Here is an 18,078-nt window from a genome sequence, read left to right as displayed (position 1 = left end):
TTCCGTAGGGCCGGCGTCCGGGCCGTGACTCGCCCCCAGCGCTGCCAGACCCACTGGACCTCCGCCCCCGGGTCTCCATAGCGCTGGGCAGCCCTGTCTCCGGGCCGTGCTGTCATTCCCTGTTTAAAGAGACCTTCCCGTAGGGCCGTGCCCCGCACTAGCCAGCGGCGCTTTCTGCCGGGCTGCTAACGCCGCCGTGAGCGAAACCTGACCCAGCTGCCCCGCTCAGCTGTGTCTGAGGGCTGGCTACTCTGCTTCTGCTCCGCTTGGAAAATGAAACTGGGTTAACCTCGATCACGGCTCTTCCTAGCCCACTTCCCTTTCTGCTTCCCATGCTCGGGCATGACATCTGGGTGGTGAACGCTGTTGAATGTTCACAGCCACTTTTCATTTTAAGTGTATCTATTTAAAGCCACACACACCCCTTGTGTTAACATTAGGCTTGTAAAACCTTGTTTTAAAATACCAAGCGTACGTTTGGTGGTGGATTGACTTTCATAGCCTTGTCCTCACTTGTCTACAAAAGTGTTGGAATGCTTTGAATGTACAATATCTGTATGTACACCTTGCATGCACTCATAACACAGCAGGCATTTTACAAATTTTGGTTAAGCTATTTGTTTGTGGCCTGATCTTTACACGGATTTTGTACTGGTGTGACTGTGATTTTGAGTTGTGATACTTTTTAAAAAAAACATATCATTATACTAGTACAACCGCTAATGTGGGTTTGGCTATACTGGTATAGCTTACTTCCCTTTCTGTGAGGGTCTGTCTTCACTACCAGTGATAAAGCGATGTGTAGTTGCGATACCAGTGCTGGGAGAGAGCTGTCTCAGTGCAGTAAAGAAGCCACCCCAACCAAGGGAGTAGCTACTAGTGTACTGTCTACACTGCCACTTTATAGTGCTGAAACTTGCATTGCTTAGGGAGGTATTTTTTTCACATCTCTGAGTGGGAAAGTTTCAGTGCTGTGAAATGGTAGTGTAGACAAGGCCTAAGGGAATAAGTTATACTGGTATAACAACTGCATCCACAGTTGTGGTGGGGAATTATCCTACTTTAACTATACTAATATAATTAAAGCAGGTAAACTTTCTTGCGTAGACAAGCCCTGTAGTGCCTGGAAATATAGGTTTTTATTTTAATGTGTGGTTGAATTTGTGCAGATCTATATCTAGACTGGTCAATTTTACTTTCTGGTTCACTTTCAGTTTAAACCATAATACAATACCTTTCATCTGAAAAATGGCTAAAAATTCTGCTCTCAGCAAAAATTCTGGGCAATCTGGGATAGATACTATGCCTTAAGAGTCCCAGAATGTACTGATGCATCCAAATTTGTAAGGCACACTGTGTGTGGATTCAGTTAAATGTTTCTGTCAAACTGTGATATTGTGTTGACGCACTAACCTGTTATAAGGGCAAGTGAGACAACTAGCTGCTTCATACAATCTTTGTCACTAAAACAGTTTCATTACTAAAATGAATGGTGTGTCCACACTAACACAGTAAACTTTTTGGAGCAAAGAGAGATGCTATTAAAACAAATATATGTGGTGTGTTTTGAATACAATTTAAAGTTGTTTTAAGAATTGTCAAGAATGTTCGTTTGTCTCACGCCCATGAATCAGATTACTCACATGAATATTCCGATGATTTTAATGGGACCATTCTTGCCTCAAATGAAGCAATGTTTTTAAGATTACGTTCTTAAGCCTAACTTTAAGCTTCAGAATAGTACCAGTTGGAGTCAGTAGGATTACTAGTGTACTTAAAATTAGACTTTGTCTACAACTTTTATATTGGTATAGCCATGTCAATTAGAGGTGTGACTACTTTACCAACATATTTTACCAGCTACTGTCAATATAAGCCCTAGTATGGACACAATTACACTAGTATAGCTTATATTAGTTTGAACTGACATAAACTATACTGGTATAACTGTCCACAGTGGATGGGTTTTGCCAGTTAACAGCATAGGTGCCGACCCCGTGGGTGCTCTGGGGCTGGAGCCCACTGGCAGCTCCCCGCCTCAGGTCACCTCCGCCTTCTCCCCTGAGTGTGCCTTCCCCGCTTCTCCCCCTAGCTCTCAGTGCTGGGAGGGAGTGGGGAGGAGGGGGAACGCGGTGCGCTTGAAGAAGAGGTGGGGCTGGGGTGAGGATTTGGGGAAAGGGTCCAACAGGGTCAGGGAGGAGGTGGAGTTGGGGTGGGGACTTTGGGGAAGGGGTTGGAATGGGGGTGGGGCTGGGCCAAGAGGAGGCAGGGCAGGGGTGGAGTCAGGGCACGGCTGGGCCAGGGGTGAGGGCAGGGGTGTCAAGCACCCACCAGTGCCAGGAAAAGTTGGCGCCTATGGTTAACAGTACAGGTATAACCATACTGGCAAAACTCTCCTAGTGCAGACAAGACATTAGGCATGTGCTGAAGTACTTTTCTGAATTGGGATCCATATGAGTAAAGTTACTCATGGCCATAAGAGTTTGCAAGTTGTACAGGTGTTACAAACTTGAAATATTCTGATGACTTCTGTCTAGTGTGACTTCAGTGGGACTAGTTAAGTGAGTAAGGTTACGCACAGGCACAAGTTTGCAGAATCAGGTACAGTATTTGGTTGAAAGACTTGTGTGAAAGAACCACAAACAAAGTGGGAAATAAGTTTCACTCATTGACTATACCAGGTCAATTGAAACTGACTAATAACAGAGGGTGAAATCCTGATCCCATGTAAGTCAATGGCAAAATATCCATTGACTTCAGGGGGTCCAAGATTTCAACCAAAGTGCTGTCAAATACAAAAAGTAAACAAATGGCAAAAATGAAAGTTTTTTTCTTCTAATCTTCAATTATTAATATTACATGTTACATGTAATAATAGTAGGTAAAAATCAATCAGACAGAGGTATGATTCCTTTTTTAAGTTGTTGTTCCTGTTAAATAGATACAGACAACTCTCATGAATGAAAATACAGCAAATGTCAGCGTTCCTAATGAGGAAGATGATTTGTAATGCCAGGAACTGTATGGTCAAGTCTTGGGAAGATTTCTAGGTTCTTTATTGCTGTAGATAAAAGTGGCATTTTCTTTCCAGGATGCAGATACTAGCCATAAAGGTGGTATAGCAGACAATGCTAGCTATCAAGTTGGTACAGCAGAAGAGAAATTATCCATGAAAGAAAAACATACTTTCCAAGTTATATTATTTTGAGCTCTATGTACATGAAAGCCTAAATTCACTGTGCTAAAATCAGTCATGTGCTTTGGGATTTTGGGGGAAAGCTTCTGATACACTGTGACTGAAAACAGTGTTCAACATCTTAAAGTTTTCTGAATGTCTGTTTCTTACTGATATTCTTGTTGTATTAATGTAGGTGGAATATATGGGCCCAGTGTCAAAGGTGTTAACATAAGCCAGTCACTGTCCACCATTAAATAGTGTTAAACCGGGTTATGGGTTTGGTATACAGAGACTTCAGCATGCTTAATACCATGGTGCAAACAGCGTTAAATATCTTTTTAATATTTTCTTGGAGATACAAAGAAGAAGGGGAAAACAATTAAAGGTTTTGAAATGTAAAACATTAAATTAGGCTTTCATTTTAAAAATATCCATTGTTCCCTTTCCCTTTAAAGGGAAAAAAAACCCTTGTTTGACTGTCTCTTGTGTGGTATTAAAGATGATGATAACTTGTCCTTTGTGGGGAAAAGAGAAGTTAGTTGGAATGGGCTGGTGGTGCTGCTGCGCTTTTGTTGTTAAAGTCTGATCCTGTTTCCTAGAAGACAAAACAAGACAGACACACAAATGAGAAAAGAAAAGAACAGCAAAGATGGAAAATGCAGCTTCTGTCTCTGGTGTTGACTTTCACTTGCATACTTACTGCTGGAAAAATACAGACAGAGCACATTCTCTTGTCAGCCACTCTGAGGCCTTGTCTACACTACCGGGGTAAGTCGACTTAAGTTATGCTTCTACAGGTCGTGAATAACATAGCTAGAGTCGACGTAGCTTAGCTCGACTTATTGCGGTGTCTACACTGCGCTGTGTTGATGGAAGACACTTTCCTGTTGACTTAACTTATTCCTCTCGTTCCAGTGGAGTATCGGAGTCGACCGGAGAGTGCTCTGCGGTCACTTAAGTGGGTCTTCAGCTAGTGTTCCCTCTAATTTTTTACGTTCATGTGTAGAATGAATTTTGTTGTGTGCACCAATATGGAGGTGATATTTGACACATCACCTTCATATTGGTGCACATAACAAAATTAATGTGGTGGGGGTGGCACCGAGGGGTTCAGCGTGTGGGAGGGGGTTCAGGACTGGGGCAGAGGGTTGAGGTGCGGGGGGTGTGTGTGAGGGCTCTGGCTGGGGGTGTGGGGTTTGGGTGTGGGCTGCCCCAGGGCTGTGGTGGGAGAAAGGACTCTCCTTAGCCCTCTCTCTCTCCACAGCAGCTTGGGGAAGGAGGAGAAGTGCCTCTCCCTGGCTGTGGCAGCTCCGGTGGGCCTGAGATGGGCCAGCGGGGAGGGGCACCTCTCGCCCGGCCACGGCAGGTCCATGCTGGGGGAGAGGCCTCTCTCCCTTCTGCAGTTCTGAGCCCCTGCCCGGGGCTTAATAGGCAGTTGCATGGCTTAGAGGGAATTTAGGTCTTCACTAGACCCAGTAAATCGATCCCTGCTGCAGCAATTGTAGCAAAATCTGTCCATGGTAAGTGTAGACATGGCCTGAGACTTGGCATACTTGTACCAGAATTGGGGTTTTTAGGGCATTGCATTTAGTTGCCTCTCTGATCACACGGCAGTGTTGCAGAATACACAGTCTTGGTCAGCTAAGCTGGACTTTTATTAGGCGGAAGGAAAAAGGAGAGACATAATTGGGGGGATCTGTGGGGGACAAAGTCTCACATCCCAGATGATATTTGGGATTTAGCTGGAGCTGGCGATGTTATCTGGCTCACTCTCTGCCCCTGTCTGGTTAGTACATCTTTGAGGATCGGGATGAAGAAGTTCTGGGGGTCCCAAGAGACAGTAGGTATGGCAGCCATGATGATAAAGCTCACTGCAATGGTTGTTTGCAGAGAGCAGCTGCTTCTGCTAATTTTTGCAAAAGGTATTTTCTTTGTAAGGGAGTGCAGAGTGGAATAGTCCATCTTCTCATTATTTTGTCCACCAATAGGTCCAATTCAACACATTAATTTTTGGTTAATTCATTTCCAGTCCTCTTCATCTCTGATTTACCAGTTATATTCTTAACACAGTCCTTGAATGGGATCAGTAAATCCCTTTCTGTTTAAATTAATTCAGTCTTTCTTAAACAATTTTATATAACAGAACATTGTGACAATTTATGAACGTTCATTCATTGTTTATAGATGAGCTTACAATTAGGCCGTTATTACATCAACTCTTCCTCATTGGGTATCGATAAACAGTAATTTTTCTTAGAGGGTCTCTGTGTATTCCTTCACTTGGAATCCAGGCATTTGCTTGGCAAGGTTCTAGACTATCCTTAAAGCTATTTCTGTTGGAGGCAGTGTGGGCCGTGCTTCGTAGCACTGAATGTTCAAGGTCCGAGGTTATAAGTTATTGACTGCACTTCCCTTTTCAGTTTCTACCTTCTTGTCATACTTGGCAGGTGTAGGAATATTAAGCTTGTACCTGAATCGGACCACATCAAATGTTCCTCTTTACGCAACCTTTGGTAAATAATTTTAAGGTATTTTAATTGTGTTTAGCTGTGTGTGTGTGAGAGAGATAACTTAGCTTGTAGAACCACTGTGGTTCCAGTGCTAGCTATTGCTAGGTGGTACTTTACCTGGGCCACTATACTTGAGTGAGTTAGCCATAGCCTTTCTTTCTCCACCTTTTTGTTGGGATTGAATTGGTGAAAGAAAAGTAGTGGCATTCTCAGATACTTTGCCTACAAACCAAGCTCTGCAAACTTCAGGTAAAAAAATGAGACACCTGTTGATTATGCAGATCTTCCTTTGATGATCATTCCTCAGCTGATCAGTCTTTCTGATAGAGAATTTTTTTTTTTAAATGAAACCTTAGATTCTGATGCACAGGCTGGTAAACAACTCCTCTCCTCTCCCCCACACCCCACCAAGTTTCAACTGGCTGAGCCACACTAAACGAGCCAGTTTGAGCCTTAACTTTCTTCAAGGCTGTGCCAGAGAAGGCATGTTGCCTGTGTGAGTTTTCCCTCAACTAAGCTATCTCTGGTTGGTGAGGGACTCAGTAATTTGGATGAAGTCTACCTAGCTTGGCTTTCTTGCTTCTTCTCATCCTTTATTTTTGTCTCTCATAGACTTTAAGACCAGAAGGGACCATCAAGATTGTCTAGTCCAGGGGTTCTCAAACTGGGGGTTGTGACCCCTCAGGGGGTGTCACAAGCTGTCAGCCTCCACCCCCAACCCGCTTTGCCTCCAGCATTTACAATAGTGTTAAATACAAATTTATTTATTTATTTTTATTTATGGGAGGGGGGTCGCACTCATAGGTTTGCTGTGTGCAAGGGGTCACGAATACAAAAGTTTGAGAAACACTTGTCTTGTCTGACCTCCTGCACGTTGCAGGCCACAGAACCTCACTCACCCAGTGCCATTGACCCTTTTGGATGTCCTTGTAGTTTACATGATAGATTTACCATTCACAGAAAATACTAGAGGTGACCTATTGGCTAGCGAAGTGGTGTAAATTAGAAGGTTTTCGTTTCATGGAGCATTGGGCCACCCTTTATGGGAAGAGGGGCCCCGTATAGTTGGGGTGGCCTTCATCTCAACAGTAGAGGAACAAGTCCTATGATTAACAGGGGATTTTGGGAAGTGATGGAGGAAGAGCCTCTCATTCAGAACTGCTGGGCTCCACAATAGGAAGAGAAGATTGGTGTCTGTGGGTATGGGGTAGAGGAGAGAGGGAACTAGTTTTCTCATCCCAACCCTTCAGTCATTGATGAAGAGCAGGGTGGATCTTTCGTGTAGTGACCTGCCTGCTGGATAATTTGTTAAGGGTTGACTTCATTTATTCTGAAGGGCACTAAGAATAGCTCTTTTACCTTCCAATATAAATCTTGGTCACATTTTAATGTTCATCTTCTAATTTTGCTTTTTCATCCTCCATAACAAGAATTTCCTCAAAACCTTGTGGTGATTGTTGAGCTATTGGTAGAATATATTTAAGTTCGTGGGCTTTGAGGGAAAAAGAGGTGCTGACTAATGAGAGATCTTGTTGACTGTGGAGGCATCTTTTCAGGACTCTTAAAACACAGTCCTCTTAAAATCACTTTATTCCTTTGTACTGTTCTTATTTCAAAGCACTTTCCTTTTAAATACTCCCACTCCCAATCTACATTTGCTTTGTAAATAAATTCGCATGTATTATGTAATCACTTTTTGCATGTTACTTATTTTTTCTAAGAGATCATCAATCCATACTATTGAGTTGTTTTTGTCATTCTTTTTCAGGCAACAATAACCAATAGTATTGAAGGAATTTGGATGTTTTCCTTGGCCTTAGAACATGCATGATAGTCTTCAATGGGAGTTTTAACATTGATTTCACTGAGAGCAAGATTGGGGCCTTGGTCTATTTCAGGGGTCAGCAACCTTTCAGAAGTGATGTGCTGAGTCTTCGTTTATTCACTGTAATTTAAGGTTTCACGTGCCAATAATTTTAAACCTTTTTAGAAGGTCTCTTTCTATAAGTCTATAATATATAACTAAACTATTGTTGTATGTAAAGTAAATAAAGTTTTTAAAATGTTTAAGAAGCTTCATTTAAAATTAAATTAAAATGCAGAGCACCCTGGACTGGTGCCCAGGACCTGGGCAGTGTGAGTGCCACTGAAAATCAGCTCGCGTGCTGCCTTCGGCACCTGTGCCATAGGTTGCCTACCCCTGGTCTATTTCCTGCTTCCAGCGTTGTGCTCTGCAGTCTAGCCTGCCTCTACAGAAAGTATTCTTTCTCACTTCAAACTGGAGTAATTTTCTCACAGAAAGGTCTTACTTACCGTATATACTCGTTCATAAGCCGAATTTTTTTAGTAAAAAAGGAAAGCACCAGAGAAGGTCAGCTTATGAATGGATATAGAGAGGGAGAGGTGGGACACAGCCCCTCCCACAGCAGAGGGAGCAGGGAGAGGCTGCACAGCCAGCAGAGACAGAAGGGAAGAGGTGGGGCCAGAGTCTCTCCGCTTCTGGCCACACTGCTCTCCCTTAGCCTCCGAAGCAGCTGCAGCTCCGGGGCTGGCAGGCTGTGGCTGCGCCGCCCGGTCTGGCCCGCCCGGAGCAGGCTGTGGCTGCGCCGCCCGGTCTGGCCCGCCCGGAGCAGGCTGTGGCTGCGCCGCCCGGTCTGGCCCGCCCGGAGCAGGCTGTGGCTGCGCCGCCCGGTCTGGCCCGCCCGGAGCAGGCTGTGGCTGCGCCGCCCGGTCTGGCCCGCCCGGAGCAGGCTGTGGCTGCGCCGCCCGGTCTGGCCCGCCCGGAGCAGGCTGCAGCCAGGTCAGAAATATCCTCCCCTGGCCCTCCCCAGATAAGGTGGGAAGGGATGGGATGGGGAGAGTGTGGGGGTCCTAGGCTAGGGGTGGAGTCATGTGGGGGGTTGGTCACAGGGGTTACTCCCCTGATTCCCAGCTTCTCCCCCGCAAAAAAATTTCCCCACCAGTTGCTGTCCCAGCCCGTCAGGATAAGCAGCTGGTGTGCCGGGACACTTTGTTTACTTAGGTTTACCTCTGTGCCTGCAGACGCTCGAGGTAAACAAACCATCTCGGCCCACCAGTGGCTTATCTTGATGGCCTAGGAGCCAAAGTTTGCTAACCTCTGAATTATAGGGTAGGCTTATGAACAGGTTATAAAAAATTTCCATTTGTACTTATCCATCTTGGGGGGGTCGGCTTATAAACGAACTGGCTTATGATCGAGTATATATGGTATATATCCCTCTGAAGACAGCTATTTAAAAATTTGTTTTCACTGCTCTGTGGAAGTGGGTCTACATGGGGGTCTGCTTCACACCGAAGTGACAGGAAGAGCCATTTCAGATACTAAGATACTACTACAATAATGTGGGGTATATAAATCCCTAGATTGGCTTCAGGACAGAGGTCCATCAACCTGAGGAATTTCTGGGACCCTTAGTGTCAGATGACCCAGAATGGCAGGATGATTACCGGTCTTTAACCTTCAAAGTTTGTTCCTCTGTCAACTTTAATCTTCTTGGTTTTACCCTACCCGAAGCTCTTTAAGGATAGCTTCTAACTGTTTGGGTTTAGAGGGGGTACTTGGATTCATTAGCAGACCTGTACAAGAAACTACTTTTTGTGTTTTTCTGGCCTTTAAATCGTGTAATCTCTCTGGAGCTTTTGGAAAGATGTCACTGAATATTGAGTCGTCTTATACTCTTTTAAAAAATTGTCTAATTATTACTTTTATTGTCATGCTTCTCGATCTCAGTCAGACTTCAGACCCTTATTTCTTTTAAAGGCTAAGGTGGCACATGTGTCAGTTGTTCCTTTCATTCATCCATTGGCAGGGCCAGACATTTTCAAAGCTTTTCAAAATTCTCTAGGGATGACTCTTGACTGTGTTTTATTTCCTCGGTTCCCTGTTAATGTAGCCTCTTTATCAGGATTCGTCTTATCATTTCTGCAGACTCAGTGGAGCGCTTGTTGCTGTGGACTGACAGGTTCTCTCTGTCTTTCTATATTGAAATCTATTATAGTGTTAGAGGCCTTACCTCATACCTTCTGGATTTTTGTCTCTGGTCGCCTTCAGCCTCCTTTGTAAACATTCTTATTCACAGTGTCTCCCGTTGTCAGTAGTAGTTCACTCTTGTTCCTTTTTAAGAGAATTACAAGCTGTAGTCACCTTTTTGGTCTTTCAGTGTTGCCTGTCTGATCCAACTGGTGATGTATATAGTGTCAAAAGGTAATTTGAAGGTAAAACATTTTCTTTGGTCTTATTGATCAAGACAAGAGAGATCTTTCTTCACTTTTATTTTGTATACTTTTGGTCCTTAGTGAATGTTTCTGTTTGTAGGTAAACTAACAGGATGTGGAGCAACAAATCGAAGGAGGTGCCTTTACAAAACCCAAGGCACACTCAGAACAGGGATTCCCTCAGAGGTATGGATTTGCTTTGTTGTATCGCTTTACTTTAGAAGCAGTTTTATCCTAGATAGTGTAATATTTTGTACTGTATTGTAAATTTTGTAGATATAATTTGTCTTAATTGAGTCAAAGGCTAAAACCATATCTTACATAAGAACGGCCATACTGGGTCAGACCAAAGGTCCATCTAGCCCAGTATCCTGTCTACCGACAGTGGCCAATGCCAGGTGCCCCAGAGGGAGTGAACCTAACAGGTAATGATCAAGTAATCTCTCTCCTGCCATCCATCTCCACCCTCTGACAAGCAGAGGCTAGGAACACCATTCTTTACCCATCCTGGCTAATAGCCATTAATGGACTTAACCTCCATGAATTGATCCAGTTCTCTTTTAAATGCTGTTATAGTCCTAGCCTTCACAACCTCCTCAGGCAAGGAGTTCCACAAGTTGACTGTGCGCTGTGTGAAGAAGAACTTCCTTGTATTTGTTTTAAACCTGCTGTCCATTAATTTCATTTGATGACCCCTAGTTCTTGTATTATGGGAACAAGTAAATAACTTTTCCTAATTTACTTTCTCCACATCACTCATGATTTTATATACCTCTATCATATCCCCTCTTAGTCTACTCTTTTCCAAGCTGAAAAGTCCTAGCCTCTTTAATCTCTCCTCATATGGGACCTGTTCCAAACTCCTAATCATTTTAGTTGCCCTTCTCTGAACCTTTTCTAATGCCAGTATATCTTTTTTGTGATGAGATGACCACATCTGTACTCAGTATTCAAGAAGTGGGCGTACCACGGATTTATATAAGGGCAATAAGATACTCTGCATCTTATTCTCTATCCCCTTTTTAATGATTCCTAACATCCTGTTTGCTTTTTCTGACTGCCACTGCACACTGCGTGGGCGTCTTCAGAGAACTATCCACGATGACTCCAAGATCTCTTTCCTGATTCGTTGTAGCTAAATTAGCCCCCATCATATTGTATGTATAGTTGGGGTTATTTTTTCCAATATGCATTACTTTACATTTATCCACATTAAATTTCATTTGCCATTTTGTTGCCCAATCACTTAGTTTTGTGAGATCTTTTTGAAGATCTTCACGGTCTGCTTTGGTCTTAACTATCTTGAGCAGTTTAGTATCATCTGCAAACTTTGCCACCTCACTTTTTACCCCTTTCTCCAGATCATTTATGAATAAGTCGAATAGGATTGGTCCTAGGACTGTCCCTTGAGGACTAGTTAGCCCTCTCCATTCTGAGAATTTACCATTTGTTCCTATCCTTTGTTCCCTGTCTTTTAACCAGTTCTCAATCCACGAAAGGACCTTCCCTTTTATCCCATGACATCTTAATTTACATAAGAGCCTTTGGTGAGGGTCCTTGTCAAAGACTTTCTGGAAATCTAAGTGCAATGTAGCCCTGATCCTGATTGGGGCTTTTGGGCACTACTGTAACATGTAATTACATTTAGCAACACTTACAGCTGACTTCTTTTTACAAAGTGCTTGTCAATATAGTCTAAGGAAAAAGATCATACTTAAATATTATTTCAATAATTTTGGTCATATTACTAGATTTGTGAAGATAGTTAACTTTATAAATTTAGCTTATAGAGGTGAAGTAAGTAAAGCTTATGAACCTATCACCCATTCTTTGGAAATCTTGGCTATATGTATTGTATATGTAACCTGTGACGCTTAAATATATGAATTGGTATTTAAGAGTAACAAGCTGACAACTTGTAGTCTAAATGGGAGCTTCCACTGACAATATTTTCATAGCCTGTTTGTAAAATAAATAAATAAAAATATAATAAATAAAAATTCAAAGCATGAGATATAATGGAAAAACCCCAAAGATATTTGTGTCACATGGGTAATGAATTTGCTATAGATTTTTAAAATATATAGGAGTTCTGGCTTTAGCTGTAATAAGAAACTCAGCTTAACTTATGTAACCCTTGTTAACTTTGATTTTTTTTTGTTAAAAATATAGTTTTTAAAGAAAATCATAATATTGAATTGATGTGTTTTAATGACGCTGTATAATAATTACCCCACACACAGGAGTTTCATCGTTTGGGATGAATTCATTAAAAGGAATTAGTTAGTGAGCCATGCAAAACTGTTTTAAAATGTTTTGTTTCATTGTGTTACTTGAATTAATAGGAAACTTGTTTTTATTCTTTTATTTTTGTTTTGTGAGATCTAACCACAGCTTGGGATACTTTTTCTCAAACTAAAGCTACAGTAAGTATAATTTTTTCTGGATTGAAATCAGTTAATGGCCACTGCAGTTTTATTTAATGCCTTATTTTCCCCATAGTTTGATGGTTATAAAAATAAAAAACGGGGTAGGTGGTTGGTGGCATGAAGATGATGGATGTTCTTATTGCTTTGGACCGCAATTCTGACAATGTAATTTAGTGCTACAAGAAGCTCAGTACTGAGGTTAATGAAAAATCAGTCTTGCTTGGCTACTATAAAACTAACACCATTATCAATGAATAGTATTGTTTGTATCAGTCAGAATGGTGTAACGAATGTATGGGTAACTTGTGTTAAATATTTTTGTAATTTCTTTTTAATTATTGCATAAAAGATGTAAATGTTAACTAGAATCTTACAATATCTTTACACTGAAGATTTTAAATAATATTAAATATTTCTTTATTTGTATTATCATAGTGCCTAGGAACCCCAGTCATTGGCCAGGACCCCCTGGTGTTAGGCACTGTACACAAACAGAACAATAAGACAGTCCATTCCCCAAAGAATTTACAACCCCAGAAAGCACATAAGCTGCCAACTGGTAGCTCTGTAGTAATCCTGGGCCACCAAATTACATGTCAGCTTTCACCAAACTGAATATTATAAAGAATCTTTCTCCTGAAGACCTTAGTTAGGGCTAGTAAATATCAAGGGCAAGGTTTTTCAAAAGTGACTAATGATTTTGGGTGCCTAATTTTGGCACTTTAAAGTGTACTGGTTTTCAGAAAGTAATGAATGCCCATCCTCTGAAAATCCAGACCCCTTTACAATGTCGAAGTTGGGCACTCAAAGTCACTGCTTACGTTTGAAAATCTCCCAAATCCCTGCAGATATGAGCTGTAGAGTGAGATACCTCTGTTCATCATTTTAAAGGAACTAACTGTCCTCTCCTTACCTTCAGAGATAGAGGCTGTTGAAGCAATATACATGTGTTTCATAGTTCCATATGTACTGCACCAACCATGGAATTACTACTATGACGTGTGAACTTAAGCTATATACTCATGATGCAATGCTACATTTTCTGTAAACTGGGATACAGTGATATCAAGATGCTAAATTTCTTTGGCAACTTAGGGAATTTATCTATATGTTCATTACCCCTCTCATTTTTAATAGCTGAGTGAAGTGGTACAGTTTTATATGTGGAATCCTATTTTGTGTTACCTCTAGAGTAGAGCATTATAGAATACAGTGTGTTTTCGTTCTTAGTGGTTATGTTTCAATGAGGCCAAGTGTTAAGACCTTTGGCATTTTGTATAATTCTATTGTTGGCAATGACCCACTTGTGGAAACAGATTTAGTCAACAGAACTGAATTTGAATAATCTTTTTTGTACTAATCTCCATCATCTAATGTTTCTGGTCACAAGACTATGGAAGTTTATACCACCAGACTTTTAAAGCTGTTCTTCCCTGTAATTGTTTCTGACTATGAAAGCCAGAGGAGTTCTGTACTCTTTTTTTTTTTTTAAAGTTGTATCCTCAACATTCAAAAAATGAACCTGAATATTGTTTTGTGTCTTGAAATTCTAGTTGCGTCATATTGAGAATAAACTGGAGGTAGCGCCTACCAGCACAGCAGTGTTTGATTCTGTCATGGATGCCAAGAAACCGTCTGCCAGTGCTACCAGGAAAATAAGCAGGAAAGGTGTGTATTACTTATATAGGGCAGGGTAAGAATAAGTCTTTCTTAGTAGTATCATTTTTATTTTTTTAATCCTCTTTTCCTGGTTTCCTTTGTTTATGAACTTGAGAGAAAGTTGGAGCAATGTTTCTCTTCTGAATACATTGTCCTGAAAAAAAAAATATGCTGCCTATCTGGTGATGGTATTTGGAACTCACTAGAAGGGTGCTTTGCTGCAACTTGTGCTTGCCATAGTCTGTTACCTTGTTTCTACGGCATTCCAGCTAACAGCTACACACGCTGATGGCTAGCTCCAACGGTAGTATTACATTGGAGTGACCATCTACATTTTTAACATTTCTTTAACTGGTTAACTTATTTTAATAGTTTCACAATGCTCACTTTCAAGGATAAATGCCCTTATATTGCCTTTTTAGAGTGATTGTAATCATGACAACAAGGCTATGAAAAGAGGAAAAATCATATTCTAATGCTACTTTTAGAACTTAAACCACTTTATGAAAAAATGTGTTCCTATTTGCAGAGTGTGTTTTCCTCATCCCTATTCAGCCCCTATGGTTAGTTGTAATTTAACTCATTTGGCATTCTCATAGGTTTTATATCAGGGGTTCTCAAATTGGGGATCGCGACCCCTCAGAGGGTCACAAGGTGGTTACAAGGGGGTTGTGAGCAGTCTGCTCGGTGGGGCTGACATCCCCGAGCCCCCATTAAATTAAATCCCCCCCTGCCCCATTTTTAATTTCTAGGGGGGGTCACAGTCAGAGGCTTGCTGTGTGAAAGGGGTCACCAATACATAAAGTTTGAAAACCACTGTTTTATATTGACATGTCAGAGCAGCAAGAAAACTGGTTGGATCTCTATATTTCTCTGATTCAATCAACTCTCTTAGGCTTAATCATTCCCAGTTATGATTTTTTTAAAACATTCTTTTAGAAATGTTATATGCAGAACTAGTGCAATTATTTGCTTGAGTGTTTACCACTTACTCCTGGTAGCTTGAAACAGCTTGCTGGTGAAGAGAAGGTGATAACTTAAGTATTATTTTTGAGCACTAATTGAACCGGAAGAGAGCTGCATTCTAAACCACTCAGCCCTATGAGCCTTCTCTTCCTGCAGATGGTAGGTACCTAGAGGATTCCTTGGTTTCTGCTTCAGCCTCCAGGTCCTCCAGCCAAAATAAGTCACGCAAAGAGAAGTCCTCCCGTAGTCCTCTTCGAGCTACAACTCTGGAGAGCAATGTGAAAAAGAGTAGCCGTGTGGAATTTCGTGAACCCTTGGCTTCATACAGGTTAGTGCAAGAGAGAACTGACATTTACTGTGAAATACACAAACTGGAACAGAGCTGTTGCCAGTGTTCTTATGAACACTTCAGGACTGGGTTTATTTTTTTTCTGCCAACAGGTGGAGAATGAACAAAACCTCTTGGTTTTAGATTGAGCAAGTATAATGTCTGATGTGTTGCATAAGGGGCTTTATCATCCATTTACAGGAGGATGGACGCAATGATCCAATAGGTCTCTTATGTCTTTAACTTCAGTGATAATTCCCCCAATATTTGGAATATCACAAAAGTGTTGTATTTGTTGCTGAAAATTCATTCTTGTTCTTCTCCTGCTTCTGTTAACCACCTATAGTAAAATAATACGCTGTAATTATACTAATGTCTACTAAATCCAAGCATTTCATTATTAGTATTGAGGCAAAACATTTGTTTTTAAAGATCAGGGAGTTGTCTTAACTGGATTTTTAAAGGGGTTTAAGTGGGTTAGGAACTCAAGTCCCTTAAACTGTTCTGAAAATTCCAGCCCTAATGGTTACTACTCACTATGACAACTTGTTTAAAAGGCTGCCTTAACAGAGCTGCCACTCTTTACCAATAGTTTAATTTTCTATACAGTGTACAGAATAAGCCAAAGAATCTTCTTCAGCACTGGTATTGCAAATGATATCAAAAAGACTGAAATGTTTTATTTAACTGCTGAATTGCTGTTGCAAAGCCAGCAGAGGAAGTAGAAAGCATTATTACAAGTCATAGGGAATTAGTAGTTATTTCTTATCTTCTTGGCAGTGGTGATAGATTTTAAACACAACTTTTCCTACTTTTGATTCATCTTAGAATCTTTTTTCTAATGTATAATATTGGTGATGTAGAAAGAATGTTTTCTATCTTGATAACATTTTTTCTTTGCTCTTTTGAGGACTTTGATTGAGGACCAGCCCTTTTATTATTGCCATAACCAACAGAACATGACACTTCATTTATTTTTGAACATTATAAGTAATGATAAAGTTTTTCTTGGCTGTTGTCATGTATTCATGTAATTTAAATTTTTTAACTTCCTTGACATTTTACTTGTGGAATTTTTGCACCCTGTTAAGTCAGCAGACAAGCTGGTAAACTATTGTATAAACTTGGAGTCTTTAAAGAAACACCTTTAAAATTGCATAGGAGAGTATTGAACAGCAGGGGATCACTGACCCTGTTGTAGGGAACACTCTCTTTCTGTCTGTCTCTCTCACATGCACACGAGTGCAGAGAACCTTGCTGACTTTAAGAAAATATTGGTTGGGGGCAGTTGGAAGGTGTGTGGTGGGGAGAAATACTTAATGATTACAATGTACCCTAAAACAAGCTTGTCACTGCAGAGTTAGTTTGGTTAGTACTTAAGATTTCTGAGACTTGTAACATTTCACCATAAGTCCTTCATTACTTTTTTTCTCAGTTTGTGGCAAACCTTGGCCCTAGTCATAATGAATGACTTGTTTAAATTGATATTGTGTAGGATTTTTTCAAGTGCTGAACTTCTGCCTAACTCAGATCCACTGAAGTCAATGGTAAAACTCCTATTGACTTTAGTAAGAGTTGAATTAGGCCACCACTGACTGTTTTTTTAAAATCCCACCCTTTATCTCTTTATTTATAATGGGCCCAGCACCTATGTTATCTCAGTACCAGTAGAAATGAAACGTAAGCAAACATAGAAGTTCTATCTTGCCTGCAGGCTCCTCATTCCAACTGTGGATTTTCCTCGTTGGCTACATAGGAGGCAGAGTTGGACTTGTCAGGCTGGGGGCTCTTTTGCTAATTAAACTGCTCCTGGTGTTAGTTCCCCATCTGGAATAATTCTTTCCCGGACATCAGTTGCTTGGTGTAAAAACAGTGTATCAAATTGTTTGACTTCAAATGCAGGGGGGAAAACCATGAGCAGATGAACTCTTATCAACCTAATATCCATTTCTCATTCAAATATACTTAGATATAAAGAAATCTAAAGTACAGGAAATGAAAAAGACTACCTTTTTACATTGTGAAGATTGTAAGATCAAGTACTCAAGTCAGGGCATTCAAATTGTTATGCTTGTGCTAATTATGTTAATTCTGTCCTATTTCATGTCCTGTATACTTTTATGATATACATTACTAAGAGCATGATACCTGAAGGTCTGTATTTAACAGGGAAAAGAGAAATAGAAAATGCTGTGTGTATGCAATGTTATGCACATGGCTTCAAAAAGCTCCTTTGAACATATACTTGCCCAAGGACTAAGCCTACTAGCCTAGATGAAAAATAGTGTCACCTCAGTACTCCTGCCATTGGCACATATTCAACCCCTCTTCAATAAACCTTAAATAAATTCTGCCCTCATAGCGCGCAAACATCCTAGAATACCAAAGGAGCTGACTGAGAGATCTGAGCCATCAGCAAATGTTCAAAAAGTCATGAAAGCCAGGAGAGATTTTAGAGGACTGGAAAAGGGCAAATATAGCGCCAGTCTATAAAAAGGAAACAAGGACAACCCAGGGAATTACAGGCCAGTCAGCTTAATTTCAGATAATGGAGCAAATAATCAAATTGCAAACACCTAGAAGATAATAAAGTGATAAGTTACAGTCATCATGGATTTGTCAAGAAAAATTGTGTCAAACCAACCTAACAGCCTTCTTTGACAGTAACAAGTTTTGTAGATCGGGGGCGGGGGGGAAGCAGTAGATGTGGTGTATCTTGACTTTAGCAAGACTTTTGATAGTCTTGCATGACTGTCTCATAAACAAACTAGG

General features: G+C 40.9%; 1 protein-coding gene across 1 annotated transcript in view; it reads left to right on the top strand.

The window, feature by feature from the left end:
• The first annotated feature begins 3,857 nt into the window (after positions 1–3,857).
• CEP350 (centrosomal protein 350) overlaps positions 3,858–18,078 on the top strand; it is a 147,295-nt gene continuing 133,074 nt past the window's right edge. The window contains exons 1-5 of the mRNA XM_045028635.1: positions 3,858–3,946; positions 10,025–10,110; positions 12,307–12,350; positions 13,907–14,021; positions 15,135–15,306. Coding sequence (XP_044884570.1) covers positions 10,038–10,110; positions 12,307–12,350; positions 13,907–14,021; positions 15,135–15,306 — 404 coding nt within the window. The 5' untranslated portion in view covers positions 3,858–3,946; positions 10,025–10,037. The remainder of the gene's footprint in view (positions 3,947–10,024; positions 10,111–12,306; positions 12,351–13,906; positions 14,022–15,134; positions 15,307–18,078) is intronic.

Source organism: Mauremys mutica, chromosome 8 (assembly GCF_020497125.1).
Source record: "Mauremys mutica isolate MM-2020 ecotype Southern chromosome 8, ASM2049712v1, whole genome shotgun sequence".
Classification (NCBI taxonomy): domain Eukaryota; kingdom Metazoa; phylum Chordata; order Testudines; family Geoemydidae; genus Mauremys; species Mauremys mutica.
The sequence above is the reverse complement of the archived record's forward strand: the minus strand, read 5'-3'. Positions and strand labels throughout refer to the sequence as shown.